General features: G+C 37.5%; 1 protein-coding gene across 1 annotated transcript in view; it reads right to left on the minus strand.

Moving 5' to 3' along the window:
* Positions 1–26,231, minus strand: part of CNTNAP5 (contactin associated protein family member 5) — a 785,909-nt gene that overhangs the window by 121,647 nt on the left and 638,031 nt on the right. Inside the window, 3 exon segments of the mRNA NM_001048108.1 lie at positions 3,871–4,041; positions 4,211–4,338; positions 20,125–20,281. Coding sequence (NP_001041573.1) covers positions 3,871–4,041; positions 4,211–4,338; positions 20,125–20,281 — 456 coding nt within the window.

Raw genomic sequence — 26,231 nt, forward strand, 5'->3', positions numbered from 1 at the left:
TCATTTTTCTCTGTCCATTTCTCATGTTCACACAATGTGTGCATATTAGTAAACTTCTTTTTGTTTTTCTCTCATAAAGAAGTTATGTAACCCTCATTGCAGGGGTTACAGCCAAGAATAGAGAAGTTAAGAGGGAAATTATTTTTCCCTCTTTATAGATTTTAGGACATATTAGGTCCCTTGCCAGATATAAAGGTGGGCCCTGGCAAAACTAGTCTGCAATCTTACTTCCACAGCCAGAGGCATTGGTCAGAGGTGGCCAGGTGAGCTGCACATGAGGAATTTCATCTCTCAACTGAAATGCAGCTCTCCCTTGGAGGAGAGCTAGTTTCAGACTGAAGCAGATATTCAGGAGTCGGTGTAAGGAGGGAAATAAATCACAGATAACATTATAAAACTGATGAATCCAACCAGAAATAAAGTGTCTTGTCAATTCTGGACTTAGTCACATGTCACAATCCTGGTGAATTCCTGTCCTTGTGTCCAGTAGTTCAGATCATGTTTTCTTTTAATTGCAGCCAAATACATATGATTGGCATATGGATGTCATAAATCCCATTTTTGCATAAGTAAGCACTAAACAGATGAAGAATATGCTGACAAATTTAGAGGAATGGAAATTGAATCCACCTGGGATTGTAAGCTATAGGCTCTTTCCACTACACCACACTCTCAACAGCCACTCCCTTCTGCTTCTCCTCACCCACTCCAAAATACCCATTTCCATCTGCACAGCAATTGTTAGATAATTGTCAAAACAGCTCTTTTTTTTTCCTCAGTCTCATTTGAAACAGACCCACTAAGACTTGACACTGTGAAATGTCTTGTTTCTCTTAGAATATGGACTAATCTCAAGGCTACAGAATTCACACATCTTAGCTGGAAGTGGAAAATGGACTGAAAATTTCATGGAAACTTCTTATTCCCTGTCGAACAATATGGATATATCAACTTTGGAAGCTTCTGTTCAGATAGTTAGATAGGAACATTCCTTGAGGATGGAAGAGGAATCTATTCTGAGCCACTTCATGTTTTTAAAGGCCATTTCCTTCGTAAGTAACTGATCTACAGAAGTATCTTGTTATGAATCCCTTAAGGTGAAAATTTTATCTGCAGAAAAAGCATGGGATGAGTGTAGCTTTCAATAAGAAATGCAGGATCCCTTCTAATTTGTTTTTTTTTTTCCTTTTAAATAATAAAATATTTTGGAAAATATGATGTCTTGCTTTAAAACTTTTACATAAAATTTCAAAAAACTATATGTTCTCAAACCTGGTGAAAAAAGGTACAACAAACAATTACATCAATGTATTTTTAAATTTTCATCAAATTTAATACCGCCTTCATTTAAATCATTTTTTATAACCCAGAGGACAAAATATAGTACCAGAAAGTACAAACAAATTGGACATTGAAATGTAATTAACACTAAATCATTGCTCATTACCTTGTGATAATATGCCATGACATTTGTGCTGCTTTAATGAATCAAAAGGCCTTAGGGCCTGATTTTTATTAAATTTACATTGAGGTTATTATATCCATATTATGCAATGGTTGGCACTCAACCCCACATTTTCAGAGCCTGGTTAACTTAGATAGGAGAGATCTTATTTCACACTAAAGCCACAGAAGCTTCCTCCCATTAATAGTCTAAATAGTTGGAGTAAAAGGAGGTTAAAACTATGAATTAAAGAGATCTCTTTCCCTGTATATATTGTGCTGTAACTGCAAAAGGAACACTTGCTACTTGGTGATTTGCAGGGGTCTGGTGTAAACACCTCCACCATCTCCTCCAGCAATGCTTTTGTGTCTTTCTCTGGAACTCTCAAATTTCCAAGCTCCTGTTGCCAAGACATTACTTATGCTTTTAAGGATATTTCATGAAGTCACATCACATCATTATCATAGTATGGGTCAATTGCCTCCATCAAACTATCAAAAACTCCGTTTAGACACAGATAAATGAGACATCTAATGACAAGCATAAGTGATCATGGCCATGGGCATAATGAGGGCAAGATGGTGGGAGCAATTTGTCTGTGTAAAAGAAATAAGGGGGGGAGGTGGATAATGAGTGCAGAAAACTGAAAATCAGCAAAAGCAATTAAAGGTAGATGCTTTTATTATTGTCACGCACCAGGAATTCTAAACAGTATCAGTGAAAAAACATTCCTCTACCAAAAAAAGCCTTTTGTTGGTCTAAGTTCTAACAAATGCTGATGTCAGTATGAATCTTTAATAATGTATATGTAAGCTTCAAATAGCACATTTTATTACTTACCACTTAATAAATATATTCAAGAGGTAAGTTAATATAAAAAACTCCAGATATACCTTTGGCTCCTAAACATGCAGATTCAAATATATAGACTTAGCTTTAAGAGTAAGAATTCAATTTTTGATTTCTCATTTTTGTAATTACTGTGCTATCATTGTTTAACTCAAATCTGTTGACACATATGAACACACATTATCACAGGGCTTGTGGACACAGATTGCACCCAAAGGGAGCTCACACACTGCAAACCTTTAGGAACTCCATAATATTTTACCAAATAGGATAGTAATCTGTGATGAAATTTCTGGTGAAAATATCTTATTGAATTTTTTATTGATTGCAGACAAATTTAAAAGTTGCTAGAATTGATCTTGAAGAAAACACATGGAAAGAAATGCAGTTCCTGGAATTTATTGTAAAATAAAATATTTTTATGAATATCTACCAAATTTATCTTTATGTTTAAAACATTTCTTAAAATTTATATGTCTGTTGCTTAATGTGAAAAAATATTTTAAATTTAAAATTGTAAAAGTATCCTTTTTTTAAAGATTTTACTTATTTATTCATGAAAGACACAGAGAGAGGGAGGCACAGACACAGGCAGAGGGGAGAAGCAGGGAGCCTGACATGGGACTCAATCCCAGGTCTCCAGGATCACACCCTGGGCTGAAGGTGGCGCTAAACCGTTGAGCCACCCAGGCTGCCCTGTAGAAGTATCTTTTGATCGATATAAGATAGACGGGCAAATGTGATTATACTATATTTTGAACACACACATGGGAAGACAATTAATTTTGATGAAGTCAACTACAAATTTGCAGAAGTAAACTTGAAGGAAGAAAAATGTTAATGTAATTATTAAGGAACAAACCAATGTACAGGTATGTTTTTGCCCTTTTTATTAAAAAAAGACTAAAATAATATTCAGACAAGAAAATATTCATGTCTTCTTTTTTGTACTGGAATTTTTTTATTGGCATGATTACATATGGGAGTTCAAAGGACAAGTTTGCTATCTGCATTTCTATTATTCCTCATTTAACTTTATGATCATTACTGAATAGAACCTTGTAGATAAGAGATGGGATATTAGAAAATGATCCATATCCTGGTGTCAAATTCTTTAGATACACCACTGCTTAGGGTGAAGTGGTAGAGAAACAATGGGAATTCTGATTGGGTAGTCACACCCTCCAAAGGTGGGAAATAAATCAGGAAATTACTTTCAGAGCAAAAGTACAACAAAAAGTAGACCCCAAATATGCATAACAGAATGCATAATAATAATAATATATTAAGCTTTCCATAGAAACTGCACTGAAAAATTTCTGAGGTGTGGAAAAGACATTGTAGGTATCTATGGAAATTTGAGGAATGCACTATTTTGAAGAGAGAAAGATTAAATGTTAATAGGTAATAATAAAACAAAAAGCATTAGAAAGAACTAGAAGTTATCATGGCTAATTTTACAGATTTCCAGAGACATTAATTTGATAGTATCAACATGTACTAGTTGTTGGTGGCAAAGACAAGACTTGAACTTCTTCTGTTGACATTACATTAAATTAATAAATGAGGGCACTTACAGCTTATTTCAAGTCGGATGAAGTCTTTAATGCCAAGGTTTTCTAGAAAAACGCCCGATAAAGCCGTAGTTTTAAAGAAGAAAGAAATATCGGCACTGAATTCCGCATGGAAGGTAGGAAAGTGGAGGTAAGAAGCTTCTGTATAAAATGATACCGCATTCCAGAAGTGCCCTGGATGAAAAAAAAATGGTTCATTGTTTTAGAATGGGATATAGAAAAGCATTGGACATGTGAATAATTTTCAAGACTGAGGGACACTGCAGGGAAAAGAGATAAGAGAATAAAAACATCTTGTGCTTATGTAATGAAGAGAGAAAGCTTCTTTAGATTTAGTACTCACGGTCTCCATAGCAACGCAAGGGACCAATTCTCCAAGCAGCTTCTGAGTTTGATCTGTTGGTATCGGTGATAACTATCTGAGTGACAGGCAAGTGGTCTTTGAAGGAAAGAAAGCCAGTATCGTTTGTCCTGAAAAACATAAATTTAAGAAAAGAGAGGAAAAAATGTGGATAATGTAGGGACTCTTTTACCAAGACTCCTTTTTTCAAAGGTGATTTGGGTGCTTGCAGCAGCAGGGTGAGGCCAGGGAGGGGGAACCAGAAGGCTTTTCATCTCATAAGCATATGCAAAAGACTGGAATGCCAATCACAAAACCCTTGGCCAGCTTCCAAAATCCGGTGGAATTCACATTTTCCCTACATCTTTCCAGAAACACAGGTAATTTACAGAGCTTGCTGTTGCTTGTTGAGGCTGACAGCACCCTACCTGCCCCCATGCAGCGCTGATGTAACATGAAATAGCATCTCTCTTTCCACAGAGATTGGCTATCTCAGTAACTAACTTGAAATGGGCGCCACAAATCCTACTTGAAATCACTCCCAGGACTTGTTTCAGCCACCTGCCTACAGGTTTTAATCAGCTGGGGATGTTTCTTAGCACCTTTTAACTCTAGGTAAAAACAAGTCTTTAGAGTTATCGATTTGTTGCTCTATATTTTGCTCTATGTTTTAAAGATTTGGGGAATGATTTGTCCTTGTTAATTATGCAAATAGATAACTAACTAGTCACCTTTTGGCAAAAAAAAATGTTAGAAATAAATGGGTGAAGCTATTGTTTTTTCCCTTTTTTAAAGCTATGTTTTTGGACTCATGGTAAAGACGTACCATTTAACTGAGAGAATAAAAATATAGATAAGAAACCTGCATTGAATGAATAACTATTCTGAGCCAGAAATATACTAGGGGACAAGTAAATTTTCCCACACAATACCTTTGTGCAGTGGGTACCATTATTTTCATTCACAGATGAGAAAACTGAGTCTAAGATATATCAGACAATGCCTAAGTTCACAGGGCACAAGGGTCAGGGGCTTGGTCACATACGTGGTATCTGCCTCATGTCTAAATTTAACAAACATACAAAATAGCCATGGCTAAGTATATATATATATATATATATATATATATATATATATATGAAGATGCCTATATGTTATGAGCTAACATATCATTCTGACATAATAATTTGAAACTTATGACTAATAAAAGACTGAAATTTCTAAAAGAAGGGGAAGAACACAAAATGTATTACATAACAGCAAGTCTTGAAATGGTAACCAAAATTCTCCAAAAGCTTTTTTAACTGGGCAAGGTGAACTTCGCATTTCTGTCTTGCTCCATTTTACTCATCCAAACATCAGATGGCCTGCTAGAAAAGATGATGGGACGTTTTCATTTCCATGCTCTATCCATTAGGCATGCTACCAATTTAAATGACAAGTTGAACTGAATCATATGAGGTGGCCTGAAACCTGCACAGAGTGGCCTGGACCCCCCACCCACACAGCCCTAGTTAAGCACAGGATGGTTCATCTTGCCAGTACATGGGAATTGGGAGACACAGCACCACGAACCAATATTCAGGGCAAAGCATATAATGTAGCAATTTGATAACAAGAACATAAAGGAGCAAATTCATATTGATTCTCTCTCTGTAGTCACAAAGAAATCAACAAAACAACACACACTCGAAATCAGTGTAATATTTCATTGTCATTTACATATCCCTCACAACTCTGAGTTTAGAGCCCAAGAAAATAATATCTCAAATTCTTAACTGGAGAAGCATTGCAGGAGTACTGTGATGTGGTGCTTGGGACATAGCTTCAGAAGCATATAGATTTGTTCTGGAATCCCAAGTCGCCAGCTCCTAGCTATGTTAGGTTGGCGAATCACTTTATTTCTGAGATTCTCCAGCATCCTCAATTTTAAAATGGTGATAAAGTCTATATAACAGAGTTCTTGAGAGAATTAAATGAGATCACATAGTCACTTAGAATAGTGCCTGATCTATGGAAAATGCTTGAAAATGGTAGTGGCAACACTCATTTTAGTTCTTATCTTTGTCCTTCTGTAGCCTTAGGCAATTCAATCCATCTTTTTATGCATCAAGCTATTACTCTGTATTAGAGATCTCATACTACACAGAACATTGTAGAAAATTAAATGTTAAGATTTGGCATCCAGCTCATGAGATTTGGAGAAAAACATATCAGTTCATCTTGGCTATAAATAAATGAAATATTCACCTGCACATGTACCCTTCAGGTCAAGTAACCAAAATGGTAAAGAAATGCATTATCCATTTTCTATTATTTGAGTACCTATATTTAGAGGCCATTCAAAGGATCAGGAAATAAGACTTTTGTTTCTGTTTGAAAGAACAACTATGACTGTTACAAAGACATAGAATAAAATTTTAGTCTTCATATTTCAATATCCTTTAAGCAGAGAATTTACAGTAAATTCCAAGTAGTCAAAGTAAAGAAAACCCATATGTAATCCTGAAGAAACTACACTGCTCTAGGTTTTTTTCCTCTCCATTTTTATTTTCAAGGTGAAAATGGGAGATTCTGAAGTCTGTCCATCAATGCTAACTACTGCCTCCCTTACACACTATGGCACCTTGTCTGAATCAATTTGATGTCCTATGTCAAAGTGTTGGGATATACAAATAGCATTCTAAGAATAAAAATCTTTTCCATGTAACAGTGAAAAAATTCATATTTAGTTTGATGTTGCAAGGCACAATACCAAAAATACTTTTTTTTGGATACAAACTTAAATTCCTACAGGGGCCAGATGAGTAATAAAAATGAGTGAGCCAGCTTTGAGTTAGATAATAAATGGAACCTGACATATACCTTCATTGTCAGAGGTAAAGAGAGAGAGAAAAAGAGAAGAAGAGAAAAAGAGAGATAGAGGGAAGAAAACTGGTAGAAAATACTTGTTCTGGCTAAAGGGAAATGATGATATCCATTAGTAACAAGTAATTATGCCATTCAGGAATGTCAAACAAGTGACTCGGACTGGAATATTAATATAAAACTTCTCAAGTTTTAAAATCTTGACAATGGATTTTAAATTCTAAAAACAACAAAAAAACAAAACAAAACAAAAAAAAAACATATACATAGTGGGAGCCAACACTGCACTGGGCAATAAGATGCAGGTGAGGGTTGTGTTCGGCTCATAGACAACCTAGGCGTCAAAGAGTCTTTGCATATTTTATTCATGCTCTTAAGGTCACAGTAAGAGCAAAATTGGATTTAATTCAACTTAGTGACAGGTATGATTCAAACATTTCAAAGCATCAATGGGTGGAATATTTGGGGGAGTGGATGGTGATGGTGGATTTTAGCGTATAAGATGATACACAGTGATACAAATCAGGGTAGTACCTATTAATAAGCAGGAAATCAACAGCTGTACATTTCTACACACTAACTTGTTTTCCTTTCTCTTTTGTTTGAATTTGCTTTTCCAAGGGCAAACACTTTATGGATTTTGTCCTCTTTTGAAATAATATATAAGATTCTTCCTAAGGGTACTAGGTACTCATGTATTTGATTAAGTGCAGAAATGATTAATATGTAGTGGAAAAACATTGCCATTTGGACAAGACTGTTACAAGTTGAATCCATGTGCCTCACCATACTTATTATAGAGTGTCAGTGAAGTCACTCTTGGCCTATGTTTTCTTATCTCTAACATGGGGATAATATCACTTTGATATTGTATAAATTAAAGAAGACAACAACGATAAAACTATTAACATACTAACACAATGTGGGAATTCAATAAATAGTTGTTGGAATTCCCTGTAAAACTTGAAATAAAAATGTGAAATGAAAAGAATTTTTAAAGGAAAAGTAAGAAAGGGAACCTAGCCGCTGGTGTGAATGAGCAGAGGCCAGTCACAGACACCTGTCGACACCAGGTTATGGCGGCTCCAAGCATACAAAGCATAGACATATGTGGTCCTCAGGAAACACACATGAGTTAATGGAAAAACATGTCAGAAGCAATGTGTTCTCCTTTTCCTTTAACTATCTGCATCTTGCGTTATTACCAGATTCAGGATTGCTGAGCAAAACAGGGGCTGCTGATTTCTTTAGTGATTCATTGGAGTAAAATGTGGCGAAAAGTCACATGCTGCCATTTGTTTTCCATGAACCAATCAATTTTGGTTAACTTAATTTGGTTAAGTTAACAAAATTTTGGTTAATTTTGGTTCTGTAAGCTTCTTTTAGTAGAGTCACTTGGGTCACTGAGCCTGTCAAGAAAGATTTTTGTTTCCTCATTCTATCCTTATTTCTTTTAGTCACTTGTAAGTAAAAAACAAAACACATTACGCTCAAGGTAGTAAAAACCTAGCAAATTATTCAAAAACTGAAAACCCTAGCACCCTTTGAAGCCCCTGTGTGAATCTAAGTGAATCAGTCTGCACAGCCTTCCCTTGAGTGGGTGACATGATGTCCTCCACTTCCTGTGACTGCAAGGGAGGAATGACAGTAAGATGCCCATAGGCAAATCTGCAAGTCTGAAGTACTGTAGTGATGCTTGCCAGTGATTCTACCCTAACTTTGGTTAAGGCAATTATTTCCCTTTTGTCTTCCTTCTTAAGACTTCCTGATAAAAAAAGATTTAGGGGATTAGATTAAAGGTTGGTTGTCACTTGATTGCAAAAAAAAAAAAAAAGCAAGTGCAAGCATTGACAGTGGTCACATAGACAAGTGCAAACCAGGAGGTCATATCCATTCCTCTCTACCCTACCCCAACCAGACAATGTCTGGAGTCTTGTTTTCTGTTCCCAGGATAAGGAACATGAAGGACAAAACAACACAATTTTTCAAATGTTTAAACATTTTGGAAACTACAGTTCTTCTATAAATATTCTAGAAACTTGAAACCATAGGGCTTTCCTCAAATAGATGGGAAAACATAATCAGGTCTTGGTGTATGAAGACAGACAAAGTCTACCCAATATTATCTTATTATTAAGATATTACCATGGCCCTCAAGATTTTATGAGCATAAAATTAATATAAAAAATACTACCACAGATGAAGATTTCTGGAGGCATGATTTGATTAACCTGCTCTGGATATGAACAAAGGCAGTCTTTAGCGGTGCCAGAAAAGTTCTTACCACAACTGTCTGCACTCTCCCTCTTCTCCTGCTCCTCCCTTGCCTCCTCAACTCCCACAATCCGCCTTCTCTTCTTTCAAGACAGGGCAAGCCCTCTTACTGAATGGCTAACTTCCATGGACACATTAGCCCCTAACTCATTCTACTCTGTAGCAGCATTTCACCATGTTGCCTTCTTCCCTGTGACACACACGATGAATACAGGTGCCTACTGAACACTTGCCTTGGATGTCAGCAGTCACCTCTAAGGAATATGCCCCAACCCCCTCCCATTGTTGCTGCTTCAGGGATCTGCCCTCCTGCTTGTTATGTTATGTGAAGGATGAGACCCCTTGCTCCACTGGCTGAGGCTGTACATACACATATCTTCCCTTCCTCTTTTCCTCTCTCCTCCCGCATTCTTGATTGACCACTTCCACCAAGCTCACCTGTCTTATGTGGCTCTGTCCAGCTGCCTTATCCTCACCCTCCCGGCCTCAGTTGTATTTTGAGGGAGCTCCAGGTTCTCTGCCTGAGCCTTGGTGATGGTTACCTACACTGGCTGCCTGCTGCCAATCTCACTGCTGTCTTCCTACTCTCGTTTTCCTCCATAACACTCCCAGTAACACATTTACCAGTGTGGTGATTCATACTTCATTGCTCAAAAACTCCTTATGATAAGAGGTCTCAGTCTCTTACAAGTATAGCCCATTTCCGAAATATTTAACATAAAGTGGACAATAAATTGCTCATTTAAATCATGATTGCCTTTTACAGACAGTTCTTTCTAAAAAAAAAAAAATGATCCAGGGGTTAGAGGTATGGCTTGAGTCTAGGACTGCTATTCTTAGAACCTATTGCTGGCTCTGTGGCTCAGCTGAATGCTTTCTATCACTGAACGTGCACGCGGAAGCTGCCTCTTGCCTTTCCCTGGCCACATGAAATAGATAAAAATAGATTTTTACACATGATCTCATTTAATCCACAGAACATCCCTGTGACAATGTTGTAACCAGCACCTGCCTTGCGCAGAAGAGGAAATGGAACCTTATAGAGATGACCAAACTTCCCAGGGTCCATTATTTGCCAGTAGGGGGCCAGGATTTGGCTGTAGCAACCATCTTTGCTGTAGCAACCATGGTGCTCCTCTAGTCTCCTGGTCTCAGTCCTCCAGAGAGGGGCTCTCTCACATGGGGACACAGCTCCTTCTCACAGGTAGTCCCTACATCTTTTCCAGGTAGTGCTGGGATAATGGCACCGGCCCTGAGTCCTTGAGCTGCCCTCCTGGGCCTCTGGCTGACCGTCCCCATTCCATTCACACAGGCTTTCTCCACACAAGATACAATTCAATTGACTAGGTTTCAGTTTACTAATTTGCAATCATTTTCCAACCCTGCATTCCCTGAGATTACACGTGGGTCACCTTGGCAGGAGTTCCTGGAGCTCACAAATTCTTCAGTTACACATTTACAAGCAATCTCTTAGTTTATTTCTACTGCGGGCAGACGGATCCATTACATGGTGATTTTCACTAGTGACTTTCAGAGGGCAGCTCTGTTTGGGGGGAAGGGTCTTTCCTTGTTTTTTCCTCACTTCACCTAGAGTTAAATGGCCGAATGATACCTTTGGTTGTTCTATCTGCTATGTATTTTATGACATAGATGTATGTATTTTTTTTTCTTAGAAATTAGTTTAACTTCTATAGATAAATGTTACCTCTTACCTTTTATTTAAGATACTGTAAAAAGTAGGGAAAATAATAAAAATGATTATTACAAATTTTTGAGAACCAAATTCATGGCACATATGCTCAATGCACAAATTACTGCTAACTCAGCCAGTACTCCCCAACTCCACAGAGGCCTTTCTTTCTTTCTTTCTTTCTTTCTTTCTTTCTTTTCGTTTAGGTGATATTGCTGTCGTTGGATTGAGCTGACGGACATTACACGCCTTCCTTCATTCTACGGGAGTGCGGTCGGTTTTTTTTGCTTTCTTCTGCTTTAGTTTCTATCCCTCTTTTCCTTCCTTCCTTCCTTCCTTCCTTCCTTCCTTCCTTCCTTCCTTCCTTCCTTCCTTCCTCCCTCCCTCTCTTCCTTTCTTCTTTTTTCTTTCTTTTAAATAAAATAGGAACCTGAAGCCCAGAGAGGATAAATGATTTAGGCTGTATAGTTAATAACTGACAAATTCAGGATTTCATCATCTCATTACATAATAAAATGTTACTTAGAGATAAATTACATTTCACATCCAGAAAATGAGTGTTGCCAGCAAAAGTAGCTACAATTTAGTGCATTCTAACTGTATTATACATATTTGTTTGTGATATTTTCACCGAAAATCTGAAAAGCAGATTTGCAAAGGAGATGGAATCATTTCCTCTCTTCCTCCTTCCCTCTCCACTTGCTCTTCTCTTCCTCCTTCTTGCTCTTAATGATGAAGTTTCTACACTTTGAAAAAAAAAAGTGCGAAGATGCTAGGATTTCTCTGTTTAGCCAAGAGCATCCCCTTGGACCTTAGAAGTGGCACCAGACACAGCAGATATGGCAAAGGCAGGGAGAAGGAACTGCAGAGGAACTTAGCATCACAGGGGTCCATCCCAGCCCTCTGCTCTTGGCTAAAGGTTCCAGCAAGCTCTGTGCAAAAAGTGATTGTAATTGACATCTCCTTGTGTGGACCTGTTTTGACTCTGGTGAGTTCTGCATCTTCCTCCTCGGGCAGAGAATCATTTCCCCCACAGAGTCAAGGTATCCAGTTCTGAACTGATCCCTTTGTTGTCTGTGTAACACCCTAAGTCCCTTCAGCAATTTGGCCACATCTATCAAAATAGAAAAGTGGATAATTTAACAATTTTAAGCTAGGGATCTATGAAATAGAAATAATTTTCCGAGTGGAAAAACGTATAAATCAAAAAAAAAAAAAAAAAAAAAAAAGGAAAAACGTATAAATCAAAACTCAAAAATGTTCATTGCAGCTTTTTTTTTCTAAGAGTGAAAAATCATTTATTAGGAAAATATTTATCATAAAGAAATGATAAAATAAGTTACGATACAACCACACTGGATACTTTGAAGCCATTAAAATGGACAGGATAGGGGATCCCTGGGTGGCGCAGCGGTTTAGCGCCTGCCTTTGGCCCAGGGCGCGATCCTGGAGACCCGGGATCGAATCCCACATCAGGCTCTCGGTGCATGGAGCCTGCTTCTCCCTCTGCCTGTCTCTGCCTCTCTCTCTCTCTGTGTGTGTGACTATCATAAATAAATGAAAAAAATAAATAAAAAAAAATAAAATGGACAGGATACACTCATTTTTATGCTTATTTAATGATACCATATAAAAGCTCTCCGAGACATATTTTATGTGGAAAAAAGTGAGTTGTGGAATAACATATTTAATATGATCTCACACTTAGTAAATGTGTCATATGTATAGGAAGATATTTCTATGTGGAAATGCCCAATATGCTCAACTATTATCTCTAGGTGTCAGATTTATTTTACACATGGGGTACAAGTAAGAATTCCAAATGGTGGTGAGGAAGCAGATTTTACATTTTTTCTTAAATATTTGAATTTTTGTAGTAAGGATACGACAGAATAGATTTATTTTTATGAAAATGAACTCCTAAAATTAAAAAAAATAAAAAAACATTCCCCTTATCCTTTGTTAAATATAGAAACCTAAATTGGGTGAATCAGAACTGACAATTGTGAGCAAACTTGCAGAGTACATGAAAGAGGTAAGCAGCTCATGTAATTTGGATCTGACTAAGAGCTACTGTTAGGTGAGTAATGCCATACACTTAGTGATAAGTAGGCAAATTAAAATAGAACCTAAAGTTTCACTGCATTTTTAAGTATAATTATGTTTTAGGGATCCCTGGGTGGCGCAGTGGTTTAGCGCCTGCCTTTGGCCCAGGGCGCGATCCTGGAGACCCAGGATCGAATCCCACGTCGGGCTCCCGGTGCATGGAGCCTGCTTCTCCCTCTGCCTGTATCTCTGCCTCTCTCTCTCACTGTCTGCCTATCATAAATAAATAATAAAAAACAATTAAAAAAAATTATGTTTTAAACAATAGCAGTACAAATCAAAATGTTATATAAAATATACTATTTAAATGCCAACTCTTAATCTTGATATTGACTTTGAATTCTATTTCTGATACAATTTTGCAATTACCTAAGTAATGTGACTCCACAGACAATTTTGAGATAGTATATTTGTAAAGCTTGACAGGGAACTGATGCAATAGAAGTTTCAGTCTACATCTTTGTTTCCTAGAAGCATTAGAAGGAGTATTTTATAGCTGTGTTTTGTTTACTAGAACCAACAGGTCTTAAATGCCTCATGTTGAATATTTTTCCAATAGATAGGATGGCGGCATCATTGAATTGAAACAAACAATCAAAAAACAATCCTAGGGATGCCTGGGTGGCTCAGCGGTGAAGCGTCTGCCTTCAGCTCAGGGTATGATCCTGGAGTCCCAGGGGTCAAGTCCCACATTGGGCTCCCTGCAGGGAGCCTGCTTCTCTCTCTGTCCATGTCTCTTCCTCTCTCTCTTTTTCTCTCTCTCTCTCTCGAATAAATAAATAAAATCTTTTAAAAAATCCTAAGTGTTGTCTTTGGTAAATATCAGCTATTTTACTCTATCTAGAATTTTATAAAATAATGATGTGATAGATTGGTTTTGAGTTATCAACCTCTGATATAAGTTCTTTTCCTCCACTTTTGTATTGTCCCTTCTTGAGTATGTTATGCCTTCTGTTCTCTCCAATCAGATACACCATAAAACATTCTGTCTAAAAACAATCTGGAATCTAGTCATGGGATACTTAGTGTGAACAAGCCAAAATCAAGTTGCCCCAAGACATAAATTTTAAGTGAAAATGTCACGAATGAAACAGCAGACTATAACTAGTAAGTGAAGGTCATATTTGGCCAAGGAGAGAGGATCTGGAGGACGGCCACCCCATGTAGCCATTATATCATTCATTCTTTCAGCAGTTTGTACACAAGGGTCCTGCCATGTGCCATGCACACTTCTCTATAGCACAAGGTGTAAGTCCTGATTGCACCACTAGACATGTGGAAATTTAGTGAGAACAAAAATCCAGATAAAACTTTCAGAATTTCTGCTTGCAAAGGACAAAAGCACTTGCAAAGCTCAATAGGCATTGGAATAGCTCATAAATAGATTCATGAATAATAAAATTCAACCAGCAGAAATTATAATAGAAATATACATATGTGTGTGTATATGTGCGAGTATCTATATATGTATGTGAGGTAGAGCATTAGTGTGTTCTGAGGTGATCCTTTCCTTTCTCTCAGGATTCAGGACTCCTGCCCCATCTTAGGAAACCACCAAGGATGAAGCACCCTCACTGCACCAAGTCTGAGATCTTCAGGTATGGAAGGTTGAAGAAAGGTCTGGGAGATCAAAGAACAGCCTATGTTAAGAAACCCTAAACTACTCGGATGTATCCAGCATCCTCTTCCTAGAGGCATCTGTCTCATCAAACCTCATAGGAAAGGCATAAAGGGTTCTCGTGAAGGTTAAGATCCTGGGACTGGGTAAGACATGTATTTACCAAAGAGAAAAGTTGAAAGCAAATGTATAAAATGATACATTTTAGGGCACCTGGGTGACTCAGTTGGTTAAGTGTCTGACTCTGGATTTGGCTCAGGTCATGATCTCAGGGTCCTGCTATCTGATCCAAGCTCTGCATCCCATCAGGGGCCACACTCAGCAGGGAGTCTGCTTGATATTCTCATCCTCTGCCCTTCCCTTTGCTTGTGCACTCTCTATTTCTCTAGAAATAAATAAATTTTTAAAAATAACTTTTGGAACAGAGTGGCCACTTCTAACTACTCTTTGATAGCCAAAAGAAAAATGAATGTGCAGCAGAAAGTTTAGGCTAAACTTTGGGTAAATGTTTCTTGTGAGGTTATAAAAGATGGATAACTAACAATGAAATAAAGATCAGTTAATCCTAGAATGACCATGGCCTGACCTACGAAAAGTAAAAATATGTCCAATAGAAGTCATTCAATTGTTCATTCACAGATTTGACACCATTTATTAAATAATTTCTCTGTGGTAGAGAAGTGGAATCAATGACTAAAGAGTAGTTTGAAGCTTTAGGATTCCATATACCTAAAAAAAAAAAAAAAAAAAAAAGAAAGAAACCTAAAAATATCCTGTATTTTTTTTTAAGAAACAGAATAATAGGTTCTCTTTTTTTGGATGACCAGATGACCAGAATTTAAACCTTACATCATTTTCTCTTCCTATCTTGTACCACATCACTTTATATAAGAGTGCATTAAGGATAGGAGGCAAAGAACAAAGTTACCAAAAATCAAATACACTTTCTTATGAATAAATTTTAAAAGATGCTCTACTGTTAAACAATAGAACTTCATTTCAGGTCTACTTCGTTGTTGGGTCGAAAGAAATCCTCATTAGGGCTGCAGGCCACTACCAAGAGGCACACTTTGAAAAATCTTACCTCCTCTCACTTGCTGCCAGACCATCCTTTGGATCCCTTTACCTAGATGATGGTTTCCCATCCTACATAGCCTCTGCCCCTGTGCTGTCTCCAGCCTGCAGCTATCCTCTCTGTCCTTTGCTATTCTCCACAGTCTATCAGTCTGAAGTAAGGGGATGAGAAAACACCTGATTGGCAGGATTTCTATACATTGAACCATTAAGTTGAAGAGAAGTTCTTTTGCAAACAATCATTGACTGTAAAACTATTACTCATTTCAAGTTTTCTCACTTTTTCTTTTCTTTTTCTTCCTGTTTACCTGATTCATATGCCTACCTGACACTTCCATTTATTCTAAGAAGTCATGCTTTGGGTGTTCATCAAGTTTTTTCCCCTCCATCCACCTCCATCTTCTGAGCTGACTCATTTCCTCTCACATCTACCCTGCAATCATTTTCCTCGTTTACTTGGTCTCATTGAAATATATGGCAGCAATTTATTCGGTTACAGAGGTTGATTAAAACAGAATAAACTATTGTCAATTACCAGAGGCCATGATGTTGACTGAGCCTCCCAAACAGCCTGATTTAGCAAAAAGAAACTCATGGGCTGTTGTGATGAGATTGGAGAAGCCCTTGGGAGAGGTTTCTCTGGAATTCTCACCCCATGTCTAAAATCAGAATCTCAACTTGGTGGTTCCTTTCATATAGTCACTAAGAGCATCCTCAGATTCAGGAGGATCCTACTCTGCTCTCTTAGTCATGTGAACTTCACTGAGCCACTTACCACAACAGCACCTCAGTCTCCTTTTCTGGAGAAAAGAGATGATAAAACTTACTTCAAGGGTTGGTGGGATGATGCTCTGGGATTCAGTATATTAAATGTGAAGAACACAGAAGTCTATGATATGTAACACTTTTAAGCAACTATACTACCTAGCAGTTGTAATACATCAACCTGCTATCTGCTAGATGTTTTACCAGCCCCAAATCAGTTTTCTGATCAATTTTACCAAGAGTAGAAACTTGAGGGAGTTGTATAAGATAAATATATTTGAGGTTTCTTAGGAGCACATACAAATACCAGCGATACTAACAGGGACATGCTCAGATGAAACAAAAATTTCACATGTGTGGATGACAGTTTGACCACGTGGAAGCTAGGAATGTGCTTGGAAGAATGTTAAAAAAAAATAGACTATTTCACATTGTGTGAGCTTCTGTACTTTTCCCTTCTACAGTAAATAATAGACTTGAATAGGTAAGTAATGGATGCATTTCCACAAGGCTCTACCAGTTTTCATGGCAGAATGGGTATTTTGTGTCTATAATTTTGTTACAAAGGGATATCTCATGATTAGTTCACTTACAAGTTGCTTCTTGATGTGGATTTGGTCTTCTTTCCTGCCTTTTCTCTTTTAAATTCTCCACATGAAAATGGGGCAATGATCACACCAAAATATTTGTGTCTTGGGGAAGTAATGATCTCTATATTATTTCACATTCCCCTGTCGGAGCATATGGAGGTTCCACCTACCCGTACTATACTAACTTTAGCTAACTTCTTCTGGTCCTTTGAAACCTAACTGCCACTTTTCCCAGCCCATATCCACCATGGCTCTGGGCACATGTATATTACCAAATTTGTCACACTGATACATTGATTGCTAACTAACTAGCTCTGTCTTTCTCATTCTCCTGTGAGTTCCTCAAGGGCAGAGACTATAAGGCCCTTGACGTTCTCTGCACAGCAGACTGCATGACTGGCAAAGACCAGGCGTGGAATAAACAGGCGATACATGAGTAAATGTCAGATAGAATAGTAAGTACAGCTTTTCCTGTAACAAAGTATTTTCCAGATTCATATATAACAGGCTGTGACCATCCTGAGCCAAATGAGTGCAATCCAAAAGTTAAATTGGAATCTCAGCCTCTACTCCTTTGTAAGAATAACAGAAGGAACTCCCTGATTTCACCTAAATTTTGCCCTGAGATGCTGAACATGTTATTCTAGTCACAATGAAGTAGGCATCTTTATAAAAGGAAGTTCAGATCATTTCTTTTGATCCTTGTTATGTGGGTTGTTGAACAAAATTTATATCTAGAATTAAATATTGCTGCCCCTAATAGAGGTCACTTGCCACAGAAAGTGGAAGATAATGGAGCTTTTTCCCTGGCTGTAAAGGAACTAGAAAGGGTTATGAAATATGCAACAACCTCTATGTTGACAAAAGTATGATGGCACCAGGGTTGACAGGAAGCACATTTTGAAACACTCCTGAATACAGCCTAGATGATTAAGTTAAGTAAATATGTAAAGGGTTCAAAGCTTAGTGAACTAGTGAGTAGGTCAAGGGAGGAAGAGGCTGGAATCTGAGTAAAAGAGATGGTCAGTGGAAAGTCCCAGAGAAGACAGTGTGAGAGCTCATCAACATGGTGGCCTATTTTCTACTTTTATGTAATGTGATGTCATTCTCCCCCACTGCTTCTCATTGCTCAATAAATTAAGCCCAGCCCTGGTTGGTTGTTCCCTAGGAAGGAAAGACACTAAAGTGGTGTTCAGTATGGAAAGGGCAACACCACAGGAAATAAAACGTGAACAAAGATCAAGAATTCAGCTGAAAGGGAGTGAATTAAAATAATGAGGAGAACCACTTCCCCTTCCCTTTATATTCCACCACTCCACATCGACTTCCCTAATTATACATAATTAAATAAAGGTGTTTCCATGCAGGTCTATACATCTATACATTTCTGATATCAAGAATAGAGAAGGGAAATTAATGAATCACAGAAAAATGAGTGAATCTAGGCTACTGGTTGCAGACCATTTTGAATATGTTTTCCTGGCAACAAAACCATTTAACTTTTCCATACATATCTCTCAAGCTTGTAGGAATTATTTTGCTGTCATCTCTCTCCCTCAAAGGTCTTCTAGATTCATTTATTTAGCTAACTACCACTGAATTTCTGCTGTACAAGGAATAGATCTTGAAGGATATAATATTAAAAGAGACACGATCTCCATCTATGAATTATATTTGATTGTATGTCTCCCTGATGTTATGAAAGAATACACTGCAGGGCAAAGTGGGGGTCCAAAGAATAGAGAGGACCCGACTACCTCTGGTCTGCAGTTTTTTATTTTACAAAATATAGAAACTTTGTCTGATTTTACCTACGTGAAGATTTGAGGTTAGAAGCAGGCATCTGGGTAACTTGCCCCAAGGCCCAAGCAGCCCTTCAGCAGTCTGAAGAGGTGGCCCATGTAGGAGAACCCAGTGCAGGCAAATGTTTGCTCCTTTCCTCATTGAACTGAGATTTTGACTGCATCTTAAATTTCATTCAAAAGAGTCCCTGCTGTTATCAATTTAAACAGTGAAGAAAAAGTACTTAAAATAAATTTCAAGTGGGTTGAGAGCAGCTTGATATAGGAATTCTTAATTACAATTGAGCAGAATTTCATGAAGCAAGCAAAATTACAAAGCCAAAACTGAAGAATGCCTTAAATTTTGTGAAAACGAAAGTGGGTTTGGAAAAGTTCTGTGCATATTTTCATAATACAGTTAAAAAACAGGCAGTTCACCTGGAGGACACAGGCAAAGTTATGGATATGAGAACTACAAACTGAGATTTACGTTACAAAAGCAACATGTTGTGGGAGAGCAAAAATGACCCTGGACCCAGCCATAACTAAGCTCAAGGTCTGGATCTGTCACTCAATACTTGTGTATAACCTTGGGAAAATTATCTAACTTCTCTGTAAACTGTATTCCTCAATATTAAAGATGCAAAAGTGGGGAAATTATAAGGATTTAATAAGTTTTTTTGTGGAAGATTAAATGGATACTCAATAAATATAAATTTTCTTTGCTATATTTTTATTCCATGATAAGGTAGGCTGGTGACTGAAACATCAGAGAGAAAATGCAAGAATGAAGACATGGTCTATATAATTGCACGTTCCTATCTCCCACACTGTCTCCCAGAAGCTATATTCCACACATTACAGAAATACTGACTAAATCACAAAGCTTAGTATTCATTCTGTTGTGTAAAATGGAATGTTCGGACTATAAGGAGGTGATGATGTGACAACATGTTTTATGTTACAGATCTCAGCAATAGCCCTAAAAGTACTAGAACTGGCCATTTTCAAAGTTAAAAACAATCGCAATCATTAGGGAGACCTAGTTCATATTGAATTTCTCATCCATGTCTTTTTCTCTTGGGGGGAAATTTTATGCATTAATTAATGGGTTTCCCCCACAACTGCAGAAAGATCATCATCCCCATTACCATTCATCTTTGTCAGCATCACAATTGCAGAAGTGTCGAACATCAAGGCAACTCTCATCTAGGCCACATTCACACTGCTGAACCCCAGGTGGGGCACCTCCCCAATAAGGGTGCTTTTCATTGGACCGCCCAATCCACCAGGTAAACGGTGTTCCATCTGGAAGACAAAATAGTTTGTAGAGGGTGTCAGAAGCTTACATGAAACATTCTTGAAGGATAAATATGTATTTATACGTGTACATATATACCTATACATATGTAATATGCATATATATCTACATATATATATCCTCCCTCTCTCATTTCCTCTCTTCTTTTCTTTCTTCTGTACTTCCTTTCTTTCTTTCTCTCTTCCTGTATATGGATCTCTAGCTATACATATATACATATCTCTCTCATATATATATAATATATATAAATAAAATATATATAAAATATATATTTTTTATTTTTTTATTTATTTAATTTTATTTTTTTCATTTACTTATGATAGTCACACACAGAGAGAGAGAGAGAGGCAGAGACATAGGCAGAGGAAGAAGCAGGCTCCATGCACCGGGAGCCTGACGTGGGATTCGATCCCGGGTCTCCAGGATCGCGCCCTGGGCCAAAGGCAGGCGCTAAACCGCTGCGCCACCCAGGGATCCCTAAAATATATATATTTTAAAATAAATCCATATATATGTAAAATATATCCACACACATCTATATCTATATATCTATATTATACATATATAGATATAGATATAGATATATACAGATACAGACATAAACAACACTTTCATGAAAAGCATTTATGTAGTAGGACATGGATCCATCACAATGTTCAAGGGCAGTGTCACACTCAAATCAGACAGGTATCACAGTTAAGTAAATTGGGCCAGATTACAGACCAAAAAAAATTAAGATACAGATACAGAAATTAATTCCCCTATAAAACTACCAAAAGGAAAACAACAACATGAGGCCAAGATTGGCCTGAACTTAGTTCTCAGTTTCTGATGGACTCTGAGGACAGGTGGATACTAAACTGAAGAAAGAATGTGGTACCCTGGATTACCACAGCTTCTAATTTGTTTAAAGAGAGGTCATATACTTCAGATTCAAAGATTTGAAAGAGAAAAATAAAACCTGTCGAAGGTCAATACTGTGTGGCCCAAATAATTCCTCTGAATGTCGTATTTAACTCACACGAAGTTGGTATATAAACTCCAATTTCTGGTTTATGTAGTTGACAGAAAATTACTTTAAAATCTTGTCTTTGTCAATTTCTGTTTTTCCATTTCTTTTCCCCTTTTTTCAGAGCTTAATTTAATAAATCTGTTGGAGTTTTCTTTTATGATTGAAATATTTCAGTAGATTAAAGATTACTTGGAAGATGACAGTGTACCCAAGAAACAGGTTGTAGAAAGAGGTGGAGGTATCATCATTAGGCTGCATGGAGTCAGGTCTAAGTTCCTTTCAGAAATTGCTGTTTTGTTTCTGTTTGGCACACAACAGGCACTAAATATGTGATTATTTAAAAATGAAAGAAATGCTTATTAGAGGCCAGTTTTTAATGATGTACCATTTCAAAGTAGAATAATACTTCTCCAATGATGTTCTAGGTTGGAATTTAGCCAAGCCAAGATTTAATTGTGCATATGACTCCTGATTTACAAACACATAATTTACAATTTATTTGTGTATGCACAGAGAGCAACAACTTTCTCTGAATTACTCTCAGTGCTAATAACCTTATGAACGTCGCTGAGGCAAATAGGAAGAGGAATGACAATCTGGAGCTTCCAAGAATCAGTAGGTCATAAGGAAAAGATAAGGAAGATACTGTGAAAGCGGAAATATCTTAGGGTCACTGAGTTAGAGGGAGAACAGCCTGAGGGACCATACTCACCCCAAAATAACACCGTGATTCTGCCTAAAATTTCCCACATCCCCCTTTTTTATCTTTTAAGCTAGAATTCCAGTTAGCAATGTCTGTAAACCAGTATCTTCATTTTAAATACTAATTCTCAATGGTATAAATCCATTTTCTCTAGTTTCAAACAGCTATAAATCATGGAACAATAGTTCAAATGAATTGCTTTATTTCTAAAATCTAGCTTAGGTATGCCATGCTCAAGTGGCCCTGAGACCTGATGGATTGATTTAGGGCACAGAATACTATTCTCAGCACTGGAGTAAGCTCAGATAGATTTTCCCAGTGTGTGAGTCCAGGCAACACAAGGCTAAAACATTGTGTATGTATGGTTCCCAATGTTGGTTTTGGGTCCAAAAAATGGGAAGAAATCTCTTCACCTCTCCCTCCTTCTGGCACTATTCAGGCCTCCCCGCCGCCCACCATTATCTTGAATCCAGATCACATAACAATGTTCAATATCATCATGGATTATTTTTGTTTAAGAGCAAAACCAAGGTTGTAATCATATTAATAACATCATTACTAATGGTATTGCTTTCTAGGAGTTTTTACTAATTCTCACTTTGTGTCTTAAACCTCTAGAAGTTCCACAGCAGCCCAGGCTTTGTTCTGTTTCAAATCCGTCAGTGTCTTATAGAACTGAGGCTTGGGTTCCCCTTCTCATGTCTAGAAATTAGTATAATGGTTTTAAATCGTGTTCACTGAATGCATGTCAATGTGTAAGAAGAAAGGAAGGAAAAAGAGGGGGAAAATACACACACACACACACACACAGACACACACACAGATATTTGAAAGCAGGAGAATTGTTGCTAAATTTTCCTTGTGGATGTCCCAGCTTTGTGTTTGTTTTCCTGTAGAGTATAACAAAAAGGGAAATTGAAGATCAAAAAGGATGAGACTTGCCCTGATTCATGACTCTAATGATATAGTCAGGAAAGGAATCTACATCCTAGCTGCACATTTCGACCACTGGAGAAATTGAATTTATTTTCTCTTGAGCAGATGAATAAAAAAGGTGAAGGAAAAAAGCACATTTATAAATATATAGACATATTTCAATATGTATTCATTAAACAAATATTTACTGAAGATCTATAACATTCTAGGAACTATACTGGGTACTTGGGATAAATCAGTTTAAGACAAACCAAACCAACCAAGCAAAGAAAACATGCCCCAAAAGCTTACATTGTAATTGTAGGAAACAGACAATAATAATAATTTCCTATTTATTTGTTTATTTATTTATTTATTTGAGGGGAAGAGAGGCAGAGGGAGAGGGAGAGAGAGAATCTTTAACAGGATCTATGCCCAGCATGGAGTCCAACACAGGGCTTGTTTTCACAACCCTTGGATCATGACCTGAGGCGAAATCAAGACTTGGACACATAACCAACTGAAGCACCCAGGCACCCCAATAATAATTTTTTATTAGAAAAGAACAAGAGGTATGGAAACAATACAATCAAGCAAGGTAAGGTAGGCTGCAAAGAAGGGTGGGCTACAATTTTAGAGTGGTCAGGATAGAAATTGATACAAAAAAATAAATACTGAGCAAAACTTCAAGGCAGGAGTAAGTGACACATGGCTGGCTATCTGGAGGATAACAAAGCAAACAAATGAAACATTCAGTGTAAACGACTAAATGTAATCATTTAATCATTTAGGATGTGTAGGATCAATGTAAAATAAAGGAATTTCCTAAAATCCATTACCAGGTTTTCAAACTACAATTTTCAAAGTTTTGAGGAAATTCTAATTAGAAGGTTTAATTGAAAAAAAAAAAGTAACAGGGAAAAGGTAAAATAGAAAATGTATTAATTAGATTCTTGGCTATAAGCTAAGAATTCATTCCGATAGTTCCAAGCCACAGGGTATTTATTAAGAAGATAACAACCATGACCAGGGAAGAAATGTGTTTTGGGCTAATTGGCTCACCATATTGCTCACCGGCCTGCAGAGGGGACTCTGCCTGTCTCACGGCCACTGAAAGGCAAATGTCGGAGACCTATCCAGCTGAAGATGTTACCTTGCCAGTGACACAACCATTCCGTTCTGAGGATCTCAGGTAAACAGGCTCCATGACCTCAAAGAGAGATGTTTTTGTGGCCCCTGATCTCAACCCTCAGAATAGAAGCTCCATGGAGAGCCTGCTTCCCAGGGCTCACCTCCAGTCAGAGCTACACACAGGAGTCTGATGAAGAAAGCAAGATGATATGCCTGCATCCCAGCTGGAAGGGAGACTGGGGATGTGAATTCTGAGTTCTGTAGAGGCCGTACTCACAGTTAGAACTTTCACCTAATAGAGAAATGTTACTCAAAGATATGGGACAGGTATGAATAAAACAAATAGCTCTTCTGGACCTAAACATACACTTAGTATCACTTACTGGATCAGAACTCTGAACTTAAAGGGACAGGGTTTATGCACTCCACAACGGAAGGTCCACACACTGCTTTGTGCTTCTGGGGCCCAATGCTACATGGTTTTAGGGGTAAGACTCTTGTCAAAGAAGCAATGTTTCCATGCACAGGTCCAGCAACCCTATGGGAGACTTCCACAAGAGAACTGGGGAGAAGAATGTGGGAGGACTAGATCCTCCCAGAGTATGGTAGCACCAGAAACTTGGCAGTAGGCGCAGAGGCCTGAGAGAGGTAGTAAGGTCTTCTGTATACAGAATATAGGAAAAATTACTAAGGAATTGCTTTCATTTGCATTATTTCTATGCATTGGGGATTATTATTGTTATGTAATCTCTTGTACGCAAAAAGGTCTGGGAAAATTCATCTTACATATATATTAAGCAAAAACCCTCCTAAGAAAGTTTATGGCTTAGAGTGAATGACCTCAATGCATGGCAGTAAGTGAGCACAGAAGGTGATCACTCACCTTTTGTTAATACCAAAAAGAATATCACCAAACCAACATCAATCATTTGTCATGAGGCTTATAAAAATAACAATAGGAAACATAACTGAGCATGTGCTAGGTTACAGGCACTATTCTAACATGCTGTACATAAATTAATCCAATTCATCATCACTGCTATCCTAGGAGATAGGTATTATTATCCTTCACTTAATAGGCAAAGGGACTAAGGCAGAGAAAATTTAAATGACTGTCTTGGGGCCATATAAAGTTCAGAGTCAGGACTTGAATCCAAGCATTCTTGCCCAAGAGTTTATGGGTTTAATCCTATGTTATGACATTGTGCGAGACATGTGGAGAAATAATTCATGCTTAAAATACTTAGGGCCAAAAAACCCCCAAAAGACAAAACAAAACTTTGTGCCTTTCAGGAAATACATACAGGTGGATTTAAGTGATAACTCAGAAAATTGCAAGTGATGAATAATCTCTTACGTTCACTAAAATAAAGACAACAGAATAAATAAATATATCTACTATATATTTATACACACTAATAATGCCACAGCAGAATTTAACTTTAGTATTGCTTGCTAGAAACTTCTTAGGACTTTCTCACCAGGAATTTCCAGAAGAGAGTCAGAAGTGTACTTGGTTTTGCTAAAGACAGCACATACACTAAGAGGCACAGTTTATCCCCTTGTAGCTAGACTTCCTTTCAAAATCTCTGTACCTTTCTGAGCTTTTGCACAGTTTTCTTTTTTCTTTTCCTTTTTTTTAAACATCCATTTCTTAGAACCTGAGTTGCTTCTCAAGTTTTAAAGTGGCTAGAGTATTTGACAAACAAGTTAAACAAGAAAATTGTGCAGACAACCATGTAACCCACTTGACACAGTAAACCACTCAAGGTATGTAGACTTAGGTTTGTCCACAATAATTCCTTGCCACAGAATTCCTCTCAGGTCATTTCAACATGAGGAGACTCTTAATCAGGGAAGGAATGAAGTCCAAGAATCTACAACTTTTCTCCATCCCTGGGCTCATGTAGAAATTTTTGTATGTACTTCATTTCCCATTTAGATTGACAGCCCCTAAGTTCCTATTATTCTAATTATCCTCCAGAAAGTAATGCAACATAAACTTGGAAAATAATTCTTGCAATGGAGCTAAAGGAAGCTAGAAATGGACTGCATATTGTAGAATATCTTATAAAGGGAACTTGAGTTTTGAGAAGCAGTGAGTGTGTGTGTGTGTGTGACTGATAGGGACAGAGAGAGAGAGAGAGAGAGAGAAAACAGAGACCTATAAGAGGAT

The sequence above is a fragment of the Canis lupus genome, chromosome 19 (genome assembly GCF_011100685.1).
Source record: "Canis lupus familiaris isolate Mischka breed German Shepherd chromosome 19, alternate assembly UU_Cfam_GSD_1.0, whole genome shotgun sequence".
In the NCBI taxonomy this organism is placed as follows: domain Eukaryota; kingdom Metazoa; phylum Chordata; class Mammalia; order Carnivora; family Canidae; genus Canis; species Canis lupus.